General features: G+C 36.4%; 1 protein-coding gene across 6 annotated transcripts in view; it reads left to right on the top strand.

Annotated features, from left to right (window-relative positions):
- The window catches only part of tjp2a (tight junction protein 2a (zona occludens 2)), a 237,816-nt gene that overhangs the window by 214,879 nt on the left and 3,606 nt on the right, over nucleotides 1-19,331 (top strand). For all 6 annotated transcript variants that reach the window (XM_039750759.1, XM_039750762.1, XM_039750757.1 and 3 more), the window contains 9 exons: nucleotides 252-471; nucleotides 5,315-5,499; nucleotides 8,318-8,413; nucleotides 8,671-8,750; nucleotides 8,851-9,061; nucleotides 9,521-9,621; nucleotides 10,900-11,124; nucleotides 14,033-14,143; nucleotides 18,971-19,318. In XM_039750759.1, coding sequence (XP_039606693.1) covers nucleotides 252-471; nucleotides 5,315-5,499; nucleotides 8,318-8,413; nucleotides 8,671-8,750; nucleotides 8,851-9,061; nucleotides 9,521-9,621; nucleotides 10,900-11,124; nucleotides 14,033-14,143; nucleotides 18,971-19,318 — 1,577 coding nt within the window. The remainder of the gene's footprint in view (nucleotides 1-251; nucleotides 472-5,314; nucleotides 5,500-8,317; nucleotides 8,414-8,670; nucleotides 8,751-8,850; nucleotides 9,062-9,520; nucleotides 9,622-10,899; nucleotides 11,125-14,032; nucleotides 14,144-18,970; nucleotides 19,319-19,331) is intronic.

The following is a 19,331-nucleotide window of genomic DNA, read 5'->3' as shown; positions in this document are numbered from 1 at the left end:
GCCACGATTTGGGAGACTTAGGACACATGATTGCCTACTCCTTCCTGATTATCTCTGACTTTCCAACAACAGTGTCACATCTAAAGTTAGTAACCTTTCCTGCTGGGATACTGATTTTGTGTAAAGAATGGAGAAAGTGCTTAGTTGTAAATGAATAAAGTTAACTGTACAAGTATTATATGCTTCCTGTTATCTCTAGAGATGAAACAGTTGATGGAGATGCTGACATTTATGTTTTGTATGACTTACAGTTTATAAGGACATTCTTGCCTCAGGCAGAGGTGATTCGTTCTTCATTAGGACACACTTTGAGTATGAAAAAGAAACTCCTCAAAGTCTGGCATTCACGCGAGGAGATATCTTCAAAATTGTGGACACCTTATATGACGGGAAACTTGGAAACTGGCTTGCGGTGAGAATGGGAAAGGATAGCATGCAGCTTGAAAAGGGCATCATTCCAAACAAAAGCAGGTAATGTTTAAAAATGTGGTTGACTGTTCAACACTCCTTAATTCTGCATATGTGTCTTATCTTTTGCCCCCTTCTAAAAATATAATCATTGTGTTTGCTATTTTTGAGGTTAGCCTTTTAAAACATTATTAATAGCACTTTAGTTGTCAATCTGCTTTATGATCAACTAATGTCCATTTCAAGGTCTTTTTTATGTATAACCCAGTGTCTTCTGTGCTACCTCTTTTCTGCAAACTCCAGTGCTGAGGTTGAATCAGTAGTAATGAGTTTAAGAGTGTACATTTTTTTTCATGGAAAAATACTACAAGCAGTGTAGACAACTGTATGATAATCCTTCTGTGATTTTTTTTTTTTTTTTGTTACCTTATTTTCTGTACATAGTTTCATTTTTATTCCATCTACTGTACATTTGTTTCCAGATTAGGACATCTAATATCCAAGGCACATTTTACCAATATCTGCTGCAGCCGTTTGTGTTACATGTTTTTATATTTAATTGTAATGTTGGGTGTTGCAGGCCTTGGGAAGGCTGCTGTCATAGACACAAAGCAGCATTGCTTCTTACAGATTCTACTCTTATGTGCTTCAAATGTCACTTACGTTATGAATATGTGGTTTTAAAAATAGGGATGTACATATCCAGGATTTCATCATATAGTTACTCTTAACGAGATGGCACATCAGTAGGCATTGTTGCCTCACAGCTCAAGAATCTTGAGCTTAGACACTAATTCTGTTTGTTTAGTCTGTGTCTGCTGGGATTTTTCTCTGGCTAATACTGGTTTCCTCACATCCCATCCATACATCAGCTATGTGTATGTGTAAGTGAGCCCAGCAGAGGACTTTGCACCCTGTGCAGTGTTGGATCGTAACTTGAATTTAATACTTCAAGAATAGGCAACAGGACATTTTGTCCCTGAACCTTGTAAGTAGGATTTAAAATAGTTGAGCAAATGTGATGGAAAAAGAAACAGAAATGCAGTATTCACAGTCATTGGGAAGGAACCTGAAGAAGACTGAACATCAATGCCTAAGACAAAGATTACATAAAGAGCAAAAGTGTTTGAGACTGGTCAGTGAGAGCACAGAAAAATCAATTTCTGCGATATAATGCAAAATAAGTTGTGCAGGTCTTAAATATCTGTTAAAATATTAGAATCATTGCAGTCTTTTGAGAGCTGAACTTAACATTCTTTAGGAGTCGGGTGTGAGTGGGTTACATGATATCTTGCAAGCTTACCAGGGGAATATCTGTATTCTTGTCTATTGACATTGGTGATTTTGTAAGATCATAACAGATGATCCTGTAACTATCAGGAAGTAAGTGAATTCAGGTAGCAGAGGTGAATTTTAATTTTCTGTTTTGATTTAAATCCAAACTGTACCAGTTCAGAATGTCACACTAAGGTCGTCACATTCATATGTAAATTGTGAGTATTTTTGAATGTGAAATTTCCATTTGATTATTCAAAATTAAATTGAAATTTCAGGACATCTTTGATTAACTTCACTCCCTGTCTATTATTCAACATTGTGAGATTTTTAAGGTAATTGACAAATTTTTTTCATATTTGTCTGTCACTCCCTGAAGCATGCTTATTATTTTTTTTGGACAGATTACTTCAGTTGTCTGTATTCTGTCATCAATGATGTGGTCATCCTTGTGTCCAATGAGATAAAGCAGCCTCTTTATTTTTAATAACAGGCTGCTCAGTAGAGCTCTGTTGTGGATTCACTCCATTCTTCATTTCAACAAGAGGGGCTGGTTGAAGCTTTGCTTTTTAAACTCCAAACTCCAGCAGACAGGGAGGGCGGGACATGAGGAATGATTAATACATAATATAGTGGAAAAGTTTACAATGCTCAGCGCCTATTACATATTACATATAGTCCTTTATCCATCGAATATTTGTATTGAACTTTCCTGAGTTTTACCAAAGTCTATAACATGATACAAAAATCTTATAAGAATCAGCCACTGATGCTGTACATGCTACTGAGATAAAAGTGTTGAGTGTACAAAATGTCATCACATTGTAATGGTTCTTGAATGATTATTATTGATATTACTGTATTTATCAGTAGATCTGGTGCTTTTTTTAAAATGTTTACATAAGTTCATGCCAAGACAAATCAAGAACTAGCAGTCAAACAAAATAATAGCACATTGACATTTGATTCATTCAGTAGTGTTAGATTTTTAAGATTGGACCAAAGAGCTACAGAGCTGGTGGATTTCCAACAACAGGAATATGGAAAGGAGACCGTAAGTTCACATTAATAAAGACAAGGTGTACATATGAAATGTTTTTTGTTTAATCACCAAAGTATTGCCATCTAATAACTAAATTGTTCATTAAATGAATCAACCTGGCTTTCATTTTTGACCGAGGCATTTCCTCCCATGTTAACAGCAAATGTCTAAATTGTCTCAAGTCTATATTTTTTTAAAAGAATCATAAATAACTTATACTTAATTTATCTTCACATGTGCACACTAAATTAGTTCATTCACATTTTCTGTTCAGTAATATAAAAATAATTTTTAATCAATTGTGTGTCAAAACACACTGAGGAACAAAAATGTACTGCCTGACATTTTTAGCAGTGTGCGTGAGTTTATTTGTTTCAGTTGAGCAAAACAGAAATTCTCCTGAAGTGCCCAACTTGGCTTCAGTTGAATGTGAAATTTTACAAATGCTAAAGAAACAACATAGCAGCCAACCAATAATAACAACCAAGGCAGTAAAATCTTGCCATCTGTGTTTTTCACTCCTTTTAAAGAAAATTTTGTGGAAATTATTAGAACGTTTTATCAAACCTTGGCATGTGAATAGGGGAACCTGTGAGAGAAGCCACTGAAAGGCTGGCCATCACCTCAGAAGATCTACTAAATTTGGTGACCAAACATGGAGTAAAGGAATGTAACTCAACTGCACAAAAGGTTCATGTAATGCTAAAGTATTTTGGGTAGATGGTAAGATAGAAACCATTATTCAAGATTTACCTTATGTTCCCTTTGGAGTTTGATCAAAAACCCAAGAGGAAACTTGGCAAGCCTTTAGAAAGGGCTTGTAATTGGATAAGATCAGGATTGAGCTTTTTGGCCATAATTCAAAAGACAATGTATGGTGTAAGCCAAACCCTGCTCATGGCACAAGATACTGTATCCTTATAATACAATTTTGGCTATAGAGTGATTCTGTGGAAATGATTCTCATCTATAGGGACAAAAAAATAGGAAATTTTGATTGTAAGAGAGTAACAGAAAATATTGGCAGGTCACTTGTTTAATTCTGCTAAAAAAACTGAAGTTTGGGAGAAGATTCAATGTAAATCTTGAAGTGGCTGAAGAATAAAAGATGGTCAATGACCTTAAATGGCTTAGACAAAACTCTGACCTCAATCCCACAGAGAATCTATGGCATGATGTTGAAAATGGTGGTTCACAAGCATCCTGTAAGTTTAAATGAACTGGAGCAAATCTTGGAAGAGAATGGGCAAAAATGGTAGACCGCTATCCAGAATACTCAAAGCAGTTACTGTGGCAAAAGTTGGGTTAGCCGAATGCCAGTGTAATGTAACACAAGATTCTTGACCCTGTCTAATCTAATTTTGGAGTGCAGAGTGTAGTGAAAATCAGTAATTAACAAAAGAAAGTTATCCTCTAACAGGACAAATCAGTAACCGGGCAGGCGAAAAGCTGTCCATTGTATCTTTTAATTACTCCTTGGCAAATGGCCTTAGAGGTAGCAGTCTTCAAAAGCAGTCTGTTACAGCGTGGTCAGAATGATCGGAGAAGCAGAGGATTGAAGTTCATTTTATACAATTTTTAAATTTACATACATAGTTAATCAATGCAGTACATTTTTACTCTAGTTGGTTCGTTGATTTACTTGGAAATGACATAAAATATAAAAGTCTGTATTATTATTTTCTGCTGCTGCTTATACATTTTGAGTTTAGTCACCACCCTTGAAATTTCTGTGCATGTCCATTCTGGTTGTTCACACTACATCTGCTGATTTCTTAGTCATCTGTTTGTCATCTTTCAGTACATTCTGTTGTTCACTTGATCTTTATCTGGTTTCTTGAACAGGTTTCTGACATGTATTAACCCTTATGGAAATGTTCAGACCCGGACACAAACAGGCAGACATAGAATGTCCTTAACACACATGTTTATTGCACCGCACACGAATACAGTGCACCAATCACCATCAATCAGTTCTTCAGACTTCTTTCCTTCTCTCTCTCTCTCTCTGTCGCCTCCATTCCTCTCTTCCAAGCTCTGTCCACTTCCACCCGACTCTGGCTGTTGAGTGGAGTGAGGCGGCCTCTTTTATACAGCACCCGGAAGTGCTCCAGGTGCTCCCTAATTAACATCCGGCAGCACTTCTGGGTGTGGCAGAAGTGCTGCGGACCACAGTTCCAGAGTTGTCCAGTCACCCCCTGGCGGTGGCCACGTCCAGATTTTAATATGGAAATTATCAAAACGCTTTATCCTAATTTACTGCGAGACCCCTAAATCTAATCTAATCTTCCACAAGAGCACCAGGTCATTAGAGAAATACTTATTTATGTGGTCTAAATATGTGTGCAAACATCATATTTTTTTTTTGGCTAAGTAACAACACTTAAAGTATAAAGTTGAACGTACAGCCCCTGCAGAACCAATCAGACCATGAAACATCATATTGTTCTTCATAATGGCACCGTTTGATGATTTAATCAAACAAGTTTTCACTGATAGCAAGCAACTGTTTCAAAAACATTGCAGTCCCAGTGAAACATACAGTTTTGTACTTGGTATAATTCTTTAACTTCTATTTATACATTTTAGAGCCGAACAGATGGCCAGTGTTCAAAATGCACAAAGAGCAGCAGCAAATGACAGAGGAGATTTCTGGAGATTGCGTGGTCAGAGGGCTGGAATGAAGAAGAACCTAAAGAAAAGTCGTGAGGATCTCACAGTGATACCTGTTAGCACAAGATTCCCTGCGTATGAAAAAGTGGTACTACGAGAAGGTAGGGGTTTGTTCAATTTAGTGGTTTTGATTATTCTGTCATCAAGACTGTTTGATTTGTGTCATTTTTTCTGTAAATGTAAGGAGATGAAGTATTTTAATGTGGGACTTAATGTTTAAGTTTAGCATGGTGTGGCCAACTTTGAATATACAATAAAATGTATTACTTTTTAAAGAGTTTCGCAGTAATAAAAGCAATCCAATGGTTAATGGTAAGTTAGTTTTGGGGAAGGGATGGAAGAAATAAAAGCACTGCCTTTTCTCATTTCTAAATGCAAGTTAACTTGTAAAATACAACCATGTTTTCCTAAAGGTTAGGTTCTGTATTTTTCAAGTCATTTTAATCACAGTATTTAATATAAGACAATACATACAAAAGTGAAATTATTTTATGACCCAAGTATTGTGACGATGTCCCTGGCAGTTTCTACCCTACCTACAATAAGACAGAAGAAATCTGTGTGTTGTCTCACACAAATACATAGTTTTCAATGGCCTGAAATAAAATATAAAAGCAGAACCTGCATCACTGGAGCATTATCTTTTCAGCATTCCGCTGTTATTAGTACAACAGGCTCTGGGTCCTGTGAAGATGAATATTATGGGGTGTTCACTTTATTTGGGGACTCTTTATTATATACATCTATAAATGTGATTTCTAAGATATGTGTTTATTGATTTTTATACTTCAGATATACTAGTTGTAACAGCTCACCCTGGCATCCATGAAAAAAAGGCCATAGTATTGGATGAGTGCATGCCACTTGCGGCTGTAAGCACAAAAGAAGAATGAGAAAATTGATAAATAACTTGTATGCTTATATGCTTCTATTTGTACATGAATCTTGTATGTTTAAATGTTTGTTGTACACACTATATAGGCAAAAGTATTGGGACGCCTGACACACCAACAGGGACTCTAATGATATTGCATTCAGATACATAGACTTTAATATGGAGTTGCCCCCCACCCCCCCCTTTGTAGCTATAATGGCTTCTGCTGTTCTTGAATTTGTGCCTATTCATTCTGTAGAGCATATATGAGGTCAGGCACAAGAAGTTGGACAAGAAGACTGGCCTCTCAATCTCGGTTCCAGTTCATCCCAAAGGTGTTTCATGGGTTTGAGGTCAGGGCTTCTTGCACACCAAACTAATCCAACCATGTCTTTATGGACCTTTCTTTGTGCATTGGGGCACAGTTATGCTGGAATAGCAAAGGGACTTCCTCAAATTGTTTCCACAGCGTTGGAAACATAGAGTTGTCATTTGCTGAAACATTTAGATTCTCTTTCACTGGAGGTAACGGGCGTAGTCTAAACCCTGAAAAGCAGCCCCACATCATTATCCCTCCTCCACCAAACTTTACAGTTGCCAGAATGCAGTCAGGCAGGTAACGTTCTCCCGGCATCCACCAAACAAAGTCTCACCCATTTTACTACCAAACAGAGAAAGATGATTTGTCACTCCATAGAACATGTTTCCACTGCTCCACAGTCCAGTGGTGGTGTGCTATACACCACTCCATCTCACGCTTGGCATTGGACTTGGTGATATGAGGCTTACATGTAACTACTCAGCCATGGAAACCCATTTCATGAAGCTCCTGCTGCACAGTTTTTATGCTTCCATTAATGCCAGTGTAAGTTTGGAACTCTTCAGATATGAAATCACCTTAGCAGTTGTTAACCCCACTCTGGGACTTTACGTGGCCTTCTGCTTTGTGGCTGAGTTGCTGGTCTTCGTAAACACTTCCAATTTCTAGTAATACCACTTACACTTGACGATGGAATATCCAAAAGGAATGAAATTTCACGATCAGTCTTAGTGCAAATGTGGCATCCTATCACAGTACCACACTTAAAGTAACTGATCTTTTCAGAAAGACCCCTTTTGTTTTACAAACGTTTGTAAATGGGGCTGTGTGGCTAGGTGCATGATTTTATATACCTGTGGCAATTGGCCTGAATGAAACACCTGAATTCAGTAATTAAGGTGGTGTCCCAATACTTTTGTCCATGTCCTGTATATAACAATGTTTATAAATTAAAACAAGCTATTAAAGTAGAAAATATTTTCTAATACAAAATATGAGTAACAACAACATTTATTTATATAGCACATTTTCATACAAAAATGTAGCTCAAAGTGCTTTACATAATGAAGAATAGAAAAATAGAAGACACAGTAAGAAAAGAAAATAAGTCAACATTAATTAACATAGAATAAGAGTAAGGTCCGATGGCCAGGGAGGACAGAAAAAACAAAAAAAACCTCCAGACAGCTGGAGAAAAAAATAAAATCTGCAGGGGTTCCTGACCATTAGACCGCCCAGTGTCCTCTGAGTAAACACTGTCTTCATTGGCAATTGGCTTTCCATGCTTTTCTGTCATAAGAAGATTTACTTAAACTATTGCTTTTGAGAGTGCTCTAAACCAAGTAACTTATATTTGGGCATGTGTTTAAAAATTGGCAGTGATAAATAAATGCCAGAAATATCTAAAGTTTTCTAGGCAATTAAAATGGAGGAAGTGATATGCATACTTGAGTGCTTAAATGTAGTATAAAGATGATTGCACAGATATAAATGCACACATCTGCATCTGTATTCTTTATGTGGGTTATCCAAATTGGAGTTTCTGACATGTATTTATTATTACCTACATATTCACTGCATTCATGTTATATGCTGCTTGGGAACTGAAATCTGTGAAATTTAAAGTGTCATCCATGAACACAATTTCAAACTCTTGTGGTAGTCTATGCATGTTAACTACTGCATGTGCTTTATATTAACGTTCTTTTCTTTTTCTCCCCTACAGCTGGCTTTAAGAGACCTGTAGTGCTGTTTGGTCCCATTGCAGATATCGCAACTGACAAGTTAGCTTCTGAATTGCCAGATGATTTTCAAACTGCTAGTAAGCATTCTTACAATAAATTATTATTTCATTTTATATGCTATTTTTAAAAAGAAACAAGAAAGCACTATAAAATGTAAGATTAATTTTTATACAGTACTTTCACATTTAATGCAAATCCATTACATTTTATTTGAAATAAAAAAAAAATGAGACATAGTACAAAAGTAGACTAGTAACTTGATAACTAATTAATAATGCTCAGTCGATATATGAACACATTGTATTATTTATGGTAATTTTTTTTATCTATCTAGAAACTGAACCAAAAGATGCAGGATCAGAGAAGTCTTCTGGAGTTGTTCGTCTAAACACAATAAGACAAATAATTGAACAGGTAGGATGTTTTTAATGGTATAAATCTGATTTTGCATATTTAAATGTAAAGTTGCTAGGGAGAATTTTAATTTTTGATATGCTTTTTATTTGATCACAAGGAAAGGCATGCTTTACTTGATGTGACTCCAAAGGCTGTAGATCTGCTGAACTACACCCAGTGGTATCCAATAGTGATCTTCTTCAATCCTGATAGCAAGCAAGGAGTTAAAACCATGAGGCAAAGGTTGTGTCCAACATCTAACAAAAGCTCTCGTAAACTGTATGAGCATGCAAACAAGCTGAAGAAAACCTGCTCTCATCTTTTCACAGGTAGAAGTGTTTACCTCTTATTTAGTGATTATCAGTTACATTATAGCAAATAAGTAAATATAAATAATTAAAAAAAAAACAGTTGTTTTTTTGTTACATTCATAGCATTATGGCCTAGTGTTTGGACTCTGGTTTAGTTTTTAGCTTCTGTGTAGAATACCCAGGTTATTTGTTTCTCTGTGTGGACACCAGTTACTTAGTAGAGTCCTAAGAAATGCTGTTAGGTTGATTTGCATCTCTGATTTAGCTTAGTGAAAGTGATTGGGTCCAAACACCATATTGTACATTAAAACTTGACTTTTGATTCTGTATAGGAACAGTGGGTTTAGAAAATAATGGATGAATGAACTTGTAACAAGAAAGCTGCTTAGGATAAAATCATAAATAACATTTAAATATTCTTATAATATGTGCACTCTTTAACACACTAACCCATTTTATTCTCTTTCTTCTCTACAGCAATTATTGACCTGAATTCAGCTAATGATGCGTGGTTTGGTGGTGTTAAAGATTCAATAAGAGAGCAGCAAACAGAAGCTGTTTGGGTCTCTGAAGGCAAAGTAAGTCATTTGTCTTGGTTTCTAAATTTGTGAAACATTATTTGTCAGAAAGTTAAGATTTAAAATAGTGTGCATATCGTAAGAATATAAGAAATTTGATCAACGAGAGGAGACCATTCAGTCTATAAGGCTTATTTGTTTAGCTTGTAGCTAAGCTGTCCCAATATCTCATCCTGGTGGTACTTAGATTGTCAAGGTTTCTGCTTCAATGACATGTCGCAATAGTTTGTTTCAGGTTCCCACAACTCTTTGAGTAAAGAACTACTTTGTGGCTTCAGTCCTAAACCCCTTAATGTCCACTGATGTCCTTGAGGTCATGATTTACCATTACAGTGGAAGAATTTAGCTGAATCTGCTTTATCAGTGCCCTTGAGAATTTTAAAGACCTGAATTAGAGGCCCACACATTCTTCTTTGTGCAAGACTAAACTCTGAGTCTGTCATGCACCTGGTCACTCTCTTCTTGCACAGCTTCAAGTGCTGCTATGTCTTTCTTGTAGAGCGGTGACCTGAACTGCACACAATACTCCAGATGCGGACTCACAGTGCATTATATAGTCTAAGCATAACTGATCTGTATTCAACAGTTTTACTATATAACCTCCCATTTTGTTTGCTCTTTTATAGTTTCGGTAGATTGCTTAGATGATGTAAATGTTGTATCAGCATAAAACACTAATCTAGTCTGACATGCTTGTGTTTGTCTCATATTTTTACTTTCATACTTGGAAAACTGCAACTAATATCTGAGATAGCGACTGGTGAAATGTTGATGTGTTTAGTGAGGTGTAGGTGCCCGTGTTGACATTGTCCATATTCTGCTTAAAGCTCTACTAGCCTTTGTTTTCTGGCATTTTATTACAGTAAAGAAACCCAGATATAAATATCAAATAAAATTTAAAGGTAGTGCGTAAATACCTTTATAGGTCCATTATAGATGTGCTTCTCATTTTGTTTTGGTTTTTTTTCACTCTTTCAAATCTTTCTCCAGTGGAGAATCCAAGATATTTATTTCTTGTTCATATTTTTGCTTAGATATAAAAACAATTTTCTGTGATTTCTACATGTTTTATTACATTATTTAACACAATTTGTTTTCACTATTGCCAAGGTAGCAAAATGCAGAGTTTATCAATAAATGTTGCTTATATTTGTGTCAAAGCAATTATTTAAACCCATTGTGGTCTGTTATATGGACATGTACAATAAGAAATTACAAAACATAGTTTGTCTTTTTGCAAGTTCATTGTTCCAGAAACCCACAGTGTTCCTCTTTTAGCTTGAAGGATCCTCTGAAGAAGACTTGGATCTTCATGATGACCGCATGTCATATCTTTCTGCAATGGGGGCTGACTACCTTAGCTGTGACAGTCGGCTGACTAGTGACTACGATGACACAGCCGATGAGGGAGGGGCTTACACTGATAACGAGTTAGATGATCTAGCAGATGAACCGCAGGTTTCTGCTATCAGTCGGTCTTCAGAACCAGTAGTTGGAGAAGAGGTAAGAAGCTTTATTTTCAAAGAGAATGAATACAAAAAATATTGAGGATGCTTGTGAAAATTGTTTATGAACTCTATAGAATTATTATTTTTGCTAAATTTCATCTTTTGTAAAATGTTGTTTGTTCAGGTGTGAGTAATAGAGTTGGAATGTTCAGAAGTTTAAAACAAAATTTATTTTTTTTTTAGAACAAAATGCAAACCTGTTAGGATAATCAGTTATTTTAAGGGGTAATTTGAGTCGGGTGTTTCAGTCAGTGACTTTATTCACACTTGCATCTATCACTGTGCATGTGGTAAAAATGTTTCTTGATAAACCCACCAAAATATGTACACAGAAATTTCAGTTATCCTGTAAAAGATGAATGTTTCAGCACTTGTAGTAGCAGGTTTTGTCTTGTGTACAGAGTACAATGAATTTCATATTTAACTAACATAACAGTATAGGTGTGCTATCTTATAGTGACCTGACAGTTTCTTGGCCTCTTGCTAGATCTTCGTAGCCTGCCTGATTCCAGTAAAGTAGAAAATGCCCTATGATTTCCACTATGGTGTTCCCTGTCTCTGTTTTGTCTGTTTGGAGGTTTCTGCTACAATTTGTAGTGCTGTTTGGTCCCATTGCAGATATCGCAACTGATAAGTTAGCTTCTGAATTGCCAGATGATTTTCAAACTGCTAGTAAGCATTCTTACAATAAATTATTATTTCATTTTATATGCTATTTTTAAAAGAAACAAGAAAGCACTATAAAATGTAAGATTAATTTTATACAGTACTTTCACATTTAATGCAAATCCATTACATTTTATTTGAAATAAAAAAAATGAGGCGTAGTACAAAAGTAGACTAGTAACTTGATAACTAATTCATTGATTAATTTCATTGTCTCTGCCAGCCCCTTGCCAGTTAGGCACCCAGTTACAACATTTATAGCACTAACAGTAGAAAGGGTAATACAGACATTTATATTTTATATATTATATTATTATATTTATATTTTTCCCTGCAAATGTGTTGATTTTAAATTTTCTGTAATACTTGTGTACCAGCTTGTTCAGTTTTCATTTGCTTGATGGCAAGGCTTGGCCATGTATACCGGCAAATGGAAAGCCCATACTGCTATTATAGTTTTATTTGGGATGGAGTAGTGAATGGTAAAACAAGGCAAATTACTAAAGAAATACAGTCACGTTTGTTATTTTTTATGTGATTATTTCATTGTTAACTTTGTTGAATTTCAAGGTCTTCTTTACCCCAAATTGACTGTGAAATACATGTATTAAAAAAAAAAATAATAATACATACAGTATTTTGTGTGTGTGTATGTATATATATATATATATATATATATATATATATATATATATATATATATATATATATATATATATATATATATATATACACTGCTCAAAAAAATTAAAAGGTACACTTTTTAATCCGAGCATAGCATCAAGTCAATGAAACTTCTGCGCTATTGATCTGGTCAGTTAAGTAGCAGAGGGGGTTGTTAATCAGTTTCAGCTGCTGTGGTGTTAATGAAATTAACAACAGATGCACTAGAGGGGCATCAGTGAGATGACCCCCAAAACAGGAATGGCTTAACAGGTGGAGGCCACTGACATTTTTCCTTCCTCATCTTTTCTGACTGTCGTTTCATTAGTTTTGCATTTGGCTACATTCAGTGTCACTACTGGTAGCATGAGGCGATACCTGGAACCTTCTGAGTTTGCACAGGTAGTCCAACTTTCCAGGATGGCACATCAATACGTGCCATTGCCGGAAGATTTGCTGTGTCTGCCAGCACTGTCTCAGGCATGGAGGAGATTTAAGGAGACAGGCAGTTACTCTAGGAGAGTTGGACAGGGCCATAGAAAGTCCTTAACCCATTAACGGGACCGGTATCTACTCCTTTGGGCAAGAGGAACAGGATGAGCACTGCCAGAGCCCTACAAATTAACATCCAGTAGGCCACAGGTGTGAATATATCTCACCAAACAATCAGAAACAGACTTCATGAGGGTGGCCTGAGGTTCTCTAGTGGGCCCTGTGCTCACTGCCTGGCACTGTGGAGCTCAATTGGCATTTTCCATAAAATACCAGAATTGGGAGGTCCACCACTGGCGCCCTGTGCTTTTCACAGATGAGAGCAGGTTGACCCTGATCACATGTGACAGTTATGGCAGGGTCTGGAGAAACTGTGGAGAATGTTATGCTGCCTGTAACATCGTTCAGCATGACCGCTTTGGTGGTGGGTCAGTGATGGTCTGGGGAGGCATATCCATGGAGGGACACACAGACCGCTACAAGCTAGACAACGGCACCTTGACTGCCATTAGGTATCGGAGTGAAATCCTTGGACCCATTGTGAGACCCTGTCCTGGTGCAGTGGGTCCTGGGTTCCTTCTGGTGCATGACAATGCTTGGCCTCATATGGCGAGAGTAAGCAGGCAGTTTCAGGAAGATGAAGGAATTGATACCATTGCATGTGGGGGAAGTACGATTTGGAGTTGTTGCAATGAAATGTTGGCAAAATGGACTAAGCCTGCCGCATCATTTTCACTTTTGTTTTTCGGGGTGTCTTTGAATTCAGTCCACTGTAGGTTGATAATTTTAATTCTCCAAAGATGATGCGGCATCATTTCGTTTCTAAAACATTACCCAGTCCATATCAGTATAGATATCCAGCATGATTTTTTTTCCCTTTGTGATCTGAGGTTTTTTCAAAGTGTTTCATTATTTAACTTAAGACAAATATGAAAGGGCTAAATTAAATAGCTTTTCACATTTCTCAAGCAGTTGTAATTATGAGTTAATTTAAAAGGTTCATAACCTTTCATGGATAACGTTAAGACAGCAATTCTTAGGTGTTTTTTGTGATAACTGCTCTGCTTTCATAACCTTTTCAGAGCCTGCATCATACCAACCTTGAGCCCAGAGGCCAAGTAAGAAGATCTGGCAGCCAGGAGTTATTGAGAGATCCCAGTCCACCTCCACCTTTCAGACCAGAACCTCCAAAGGTATATATATGTTTAATGAGTAACACATTGGTTGGAAAAAACTAAATTAAGTTTTCTAGAGAAAGGATTAGGTGAAACATATCTGGAAAAGTTCATTTGCTGTATTTGTATTGACCATGGTACTTCCACAACCCAGGTTACTTTATTATGACTTGTCTCCTACCAGCCCATCTACAGAATTTCATTTCATGTAGTACCTTATACCAAGGACACCGTAGCAAGGCTTTTGACAAAGCACTCAAGAATGTAATTTTAAGGAAAAGAATTACAATCGTATATTGGGTATGCATAAAAAGATCAAAGTAAATATCAGAGTTACCATATTCCTAGAAAGAATGTCCCCAGGATAATAATGGTAGTCATGTACATTCATTCATGAGCCTGCATCATGTAGTTCTGGGCTGGAGCCTGTTCTGGTAGCAGCTATTGTAAGGAAGAAGAAAGCTCTGGACAGGGCACCAGCTCATCACTTGGCACCAATTACTCTTTTATACATTTTTCATTAAATAAAAAATACATGAAGCATATTTTCACAAGTAGTTAAAATTAGGGCATGGTTGAAGTGATTAATGACTATTTGAACATCCTGTAAAAATAAAATATGAATTTCAGACAATTAAGGATTGTTTCTGTTGTTTTCCATTACACCACAAACACTGATCATTTCATCATGTAACAAACCCTGTAGCTTCATACTGAAGTGCTCTGCTACAACACATTTTTCAGTATTACTAATGAAAGTTCATGTTCTACATTAGTTTAAGGCAAGCACAACAAAAGGTTTCAAGTGCACCATGATATTCCCAAAATATTCCCAGTCAAATTGTAGTGTTTATATTGTCAGTGTATAACTGACAATGGAGAAAACCATGAAGAAGTAAAGCATTTACAGTAATTAATAAATTAAGCAACTTCAGATATCCCTGGAGGCATCCCATCTGTGATACTGAATATGTTCTTAATTTCTTTTTGGATGCTGTATCCGTGGCACAGTACATTTCACCACTTATCCAAAAGTACAGTTAAATCTATTAGAATGATTTTAACTAAACATTTGGGCAGAATAAAACATATACTGAAACCATGAGAAGTAAATTTCACCTTACATCTGGCTTTTCTGGGTTTTAAAAGCTGTTTATTTTTCTCATAAGAATAACACTGAGGACAGGTATAAAATACACTGAACAATGAATTAATTCATACAGAGCCACGTAACATTCAGAGGTGTTGGGTACATTCATTCTGTATTGACAGCGTGTAGCCTACATTGTTGCCCTGAGTTTTCCCGTAAAAAAAGCATTTAAAACAATTTCAGAAACAGTTTTTTTTAAGTATTGTAGATATTTCAATGAGGCCTCTACTTAATAGGTATACTGTTTAGAAAAATTTACCATGATAGCATCAGTAACTTGGGGCTTCAGAATTCAGTGCTAGAAAATTCTAAATAATTCTAATAATTCTAATTCTAAATCTGAAATAGTATTTAGAAGAAGGTAACACTGGTCCTACAAGACCTTGGTGCGACCTCAAGGTTGTTCTTTTCCTTAAAGCAAACATTGTAAAAGATTTCAGAGAACAACATGCCAGGCGTCCAAATGAGGGACTTCATAGGAAAAAACAGGCTCTGCATTCAGATCTCAACCGCTTGACAACTAAAGAAACAGAACAACTCATTTTTAAATCAAGACATCATTACTATGAACATGGAGAGAAAGCTAAGAAGATCTTAGCTCAACAAATCCACAAGTAGGAAGTTTGCAATGCAATCCCAGCAATCACCAATACAGACAGACACAAAATCATTAACCATAAAAATATAATGCACACATTTAGAGACTACTATAAATCCTTATATTCTACTGAGTTTAAAGAAGACAAGGCACAATCTAATAATGCATTTCTGGATGCATTACAGATTCCACAAATAGATACTCTCCGTGCAGAGGAATTGGATAAAACTCTGGCAATGTCAGAATTACTAGATGCTATAAACTCACTTCAGAGTGGGAATGCAGCAGGCCCTGTTTGCTACCCTGCTGAATTTTATAAAAAAACTCTGAATTAAGCTAGCTCCCGTTTTATTAGCAACATTTACATAAGCTAGAGACAATACAATTCTACCTCAAACTTTTCGCCAAGCATTAATTACCGTCTTTCCTAAGCAAAATAAGGACTTGCCACAATCTGCCTCATATAGACCAATTTCACTTCTGAGTAATGATATTAAGATACTCTCCAAAGTCCTAGCTAGAAGGACCTTTTCACTATATTGGAGAAATTTGGGTTTGGCCCGAACATTTCTGCATGAATCAAACTACTGTATACCAGTCCAAAAGCTTCGGTTTGTATTAACATTAATTCAGACTACTTCAAACTAGAACGTGGTACTAGACAAGGGTGCCCCCCTTGTCACCACTGCTGTTTGCAGTCGCCATTGAGCCACTGGCAGTTCACTGTTGAAATGCTTATGAGATAAAGGGGATTATCAGAGAAGGACTTGAACAGAAAAGTTCACTATATGTAGATGATATGGTACTGTATATATCAGACCCACAAAACACTGTGCCTGAAATCCTAACAGCAGTAACATAATTTCAAAAGATCTCTGCTCTTAGAATTAAATTTGAATAAAAGTGTACTCTTTTCAGTGAATTCTCCAGCACGCAATATTAGATTGGACATTTTCCCTTTTATCATCTCAGATCAGTTTAAATACCTCGGGGTAAACATCACAAGTAAACATAAAGCTCTTTAGCAACAAAATTTTGCCGCCTATATGGAAAAAATTGAGCAAGACTTGCATCTCACTTTAGCTGGAAGAATTAACATTGTCAAGATGAATATCCTTCCTAAGCTTCTTTTTTATTTCAAAACATTCCAGTGTACATCAGTAAGTCATTTTTTTAAGAAATTAGATTCAACCATAACCTCATTTATTTGGAATTCAAAACATCAACGTATCCAATGGGCGACTCTACAAAGGCTAAGGCAGAAGGTGCTATGGCTCTACCTAACTTTCAAATTTATTACTGGGTGGCTAATGTACAAGCTATAAAATCCTGAACATTGAGACAAGTAAATAAACGTACGCAGGCTTGGTCCACAATACAAATAAAATCCTGCAGTACTTAGTTATATTTCTTGCTTCGTACCCCAGTAAATACACGTCATTTCCAATATACTAACAACCCAATTGTGCTTCACTCACTCACAATATGGAACCAATGTAGGAAGTATTTTAAGACAGAGAAGCTTTCATCTGTGTCACCTCTGCAGAAGAACCACCTTTTTCCACCCTGTCAAACGTACGTAGTTTTTAATGTCTGAAAAACATTCGGGATTAAATCACTTAGAGATCTGTACCTAGACGTCTTTACATCCTATGAACAATTACACTCCAAATTGAACTTTCCAGCAACACATTTCTTTCACTATCTTCAAATTAGAAACTTTGTTAAACAGAACCTGTCCAATTTTCCTCACCTCTCACCTCCGTCTATGCAGGAAAAAATATTGATCAGTCTTGAGGACTCGGACAGCATTTCCGTAATATATTAAACCATTTTACAGTCCCTCCCTTTCAAAGATCCCAGAGTACAGTGGGAAAAGGATCTCTCACTCAACATCTCAGAAAAGGAGTGGAAGGCAGCAATGCACAGAATTCACAGAGTTCCATATGTGCAAATCATACAATTATTCAACACAAAATTATATATCAAGCACATATATAATATTTCCAGGGCAAGATCCAACCTGCAAATGTTGTAATCAAATTCCAGCCTCACTGGGTCACATGTTTTAGGCCTGCACCAAATTAACATCATTCTGGACCAAACTCTTTAAGTGCCTTTCAGACAGCCCTGGAGTCACAATCCCTCCTAACCCACTAACTGCTGTGTTTGGTGTTCTTCCAGGTGGGCTTATAGTGGAGAAGGACAAACAAATTGCGATTCCCTTTACTACACTATTGGCACGTAGACTTATCTTGCTTAACTGGAAGAATCCTAACTCTCCTCTTTTAAGTTAGTGGGTAACTGATATTATATACTATTTGAAATTGGAAAAAAAACAAATCCTCCCTTAGAGGAACTATGCAAAACTTTTTCAAAACCTTGTAGGATCTGATCAATAATATCTTAAGAATAAGCATTTAAATTGAAGTGGATTCTTTCTCCTCTTTCTTATTCTGTGTTTTTTTTATTAATTTATCTATTTACTTATTTTTACTAGTTTAAAGTTTTTCGCTGCTGGCCTCGCTCTCTTTCTTATGGGAGGGTGATTTGTTACTGTTAAACTTGACTTGCTTGTATGGAATGTTACTGATGATAATAAAATCAATAAAATGCAAAAAAAAAAAAAGATTTCAGACAATATATTGTGTGATATCAAAGCGAAATACTATACAATATGCAGATTTATGATTAATGTGCATTTTGTCACCATATTTGGTCACCCTAATACTCTTTGTTCCAGAAAATTCTAAATGTCTTCACTTAGGACAGTAGTTAACTGTACTCTGAAGAGGACGTGTGCCCTGTTAGGCGTTGTTTTCTGCCTTTTTCATATTGTTGCCTGGATGCTATTCTGGACAAAATGAGATTGAAGATGGATTGCTAAATATTATTGGTCACAGCAAATACATACTACTCTGAGTTAAATACAAGCTTTAAATTTTGTAAAAAAAAAAAAATATATAAAAATTATATATGGTTTTTTATGATTATCAAAAAGGTATCGAAGTAATTTAGTATGCCTATGAAAACTGGTTTTCCACACACTACTAAAATTTTAAAATTGCTTTGTCACATTTTTATTGTTTATTTTAAGGCAAAAGTTCAAAGTCGAGAAGAAATTTCCAGACAGCAGTATGACACGGCAAAAGGCTATGAATCTCAGTCCAGCCAGAGTCCAGCTAGTAGTGAACATCCAAGGAGCCAAGATTCTGCAGTGGGCAGACCAGCCCCACCTCCAGTAGCTCAGAAACCTTCCTTTGGATTACGCTCTGCCAAGCCTGCACTTCTCAGCAGCCCGCTTCCTGATGATGTGGAACCAGTAGATGTTTCTGAGGACCCTTCTGTGAAGTCTGTGCTAGGCAAAGTGAAAGTGTTTGAAAAAATGGATCACAAAGCACGCGCGCAGAGGATGCTGGAACTGCAGGAGGCCCAGAGCGCAAGGGTACTGTATGAAG

The sequence above is a fragment of the Polypterus senegalus genome, chromosome 4, assembly GCF_016835505.1.
Source record: "Polypterus senegalus isolate Bchr_013 chromosome 4, ASM1683550v1, whole genome shotgun sequence".
Taxonomy (NCBI): domain Eukaryota; kingdom Metazoa; phylum Chordata; class Cladistia; order Polypteriformes; family Polypteridae; genus Polypterus; species Polypterus senegalus.
Note: the sequence above shows the minus strand (reverse complement) of the source record. Positions and strands in the feature narration are given on the sequence as shown.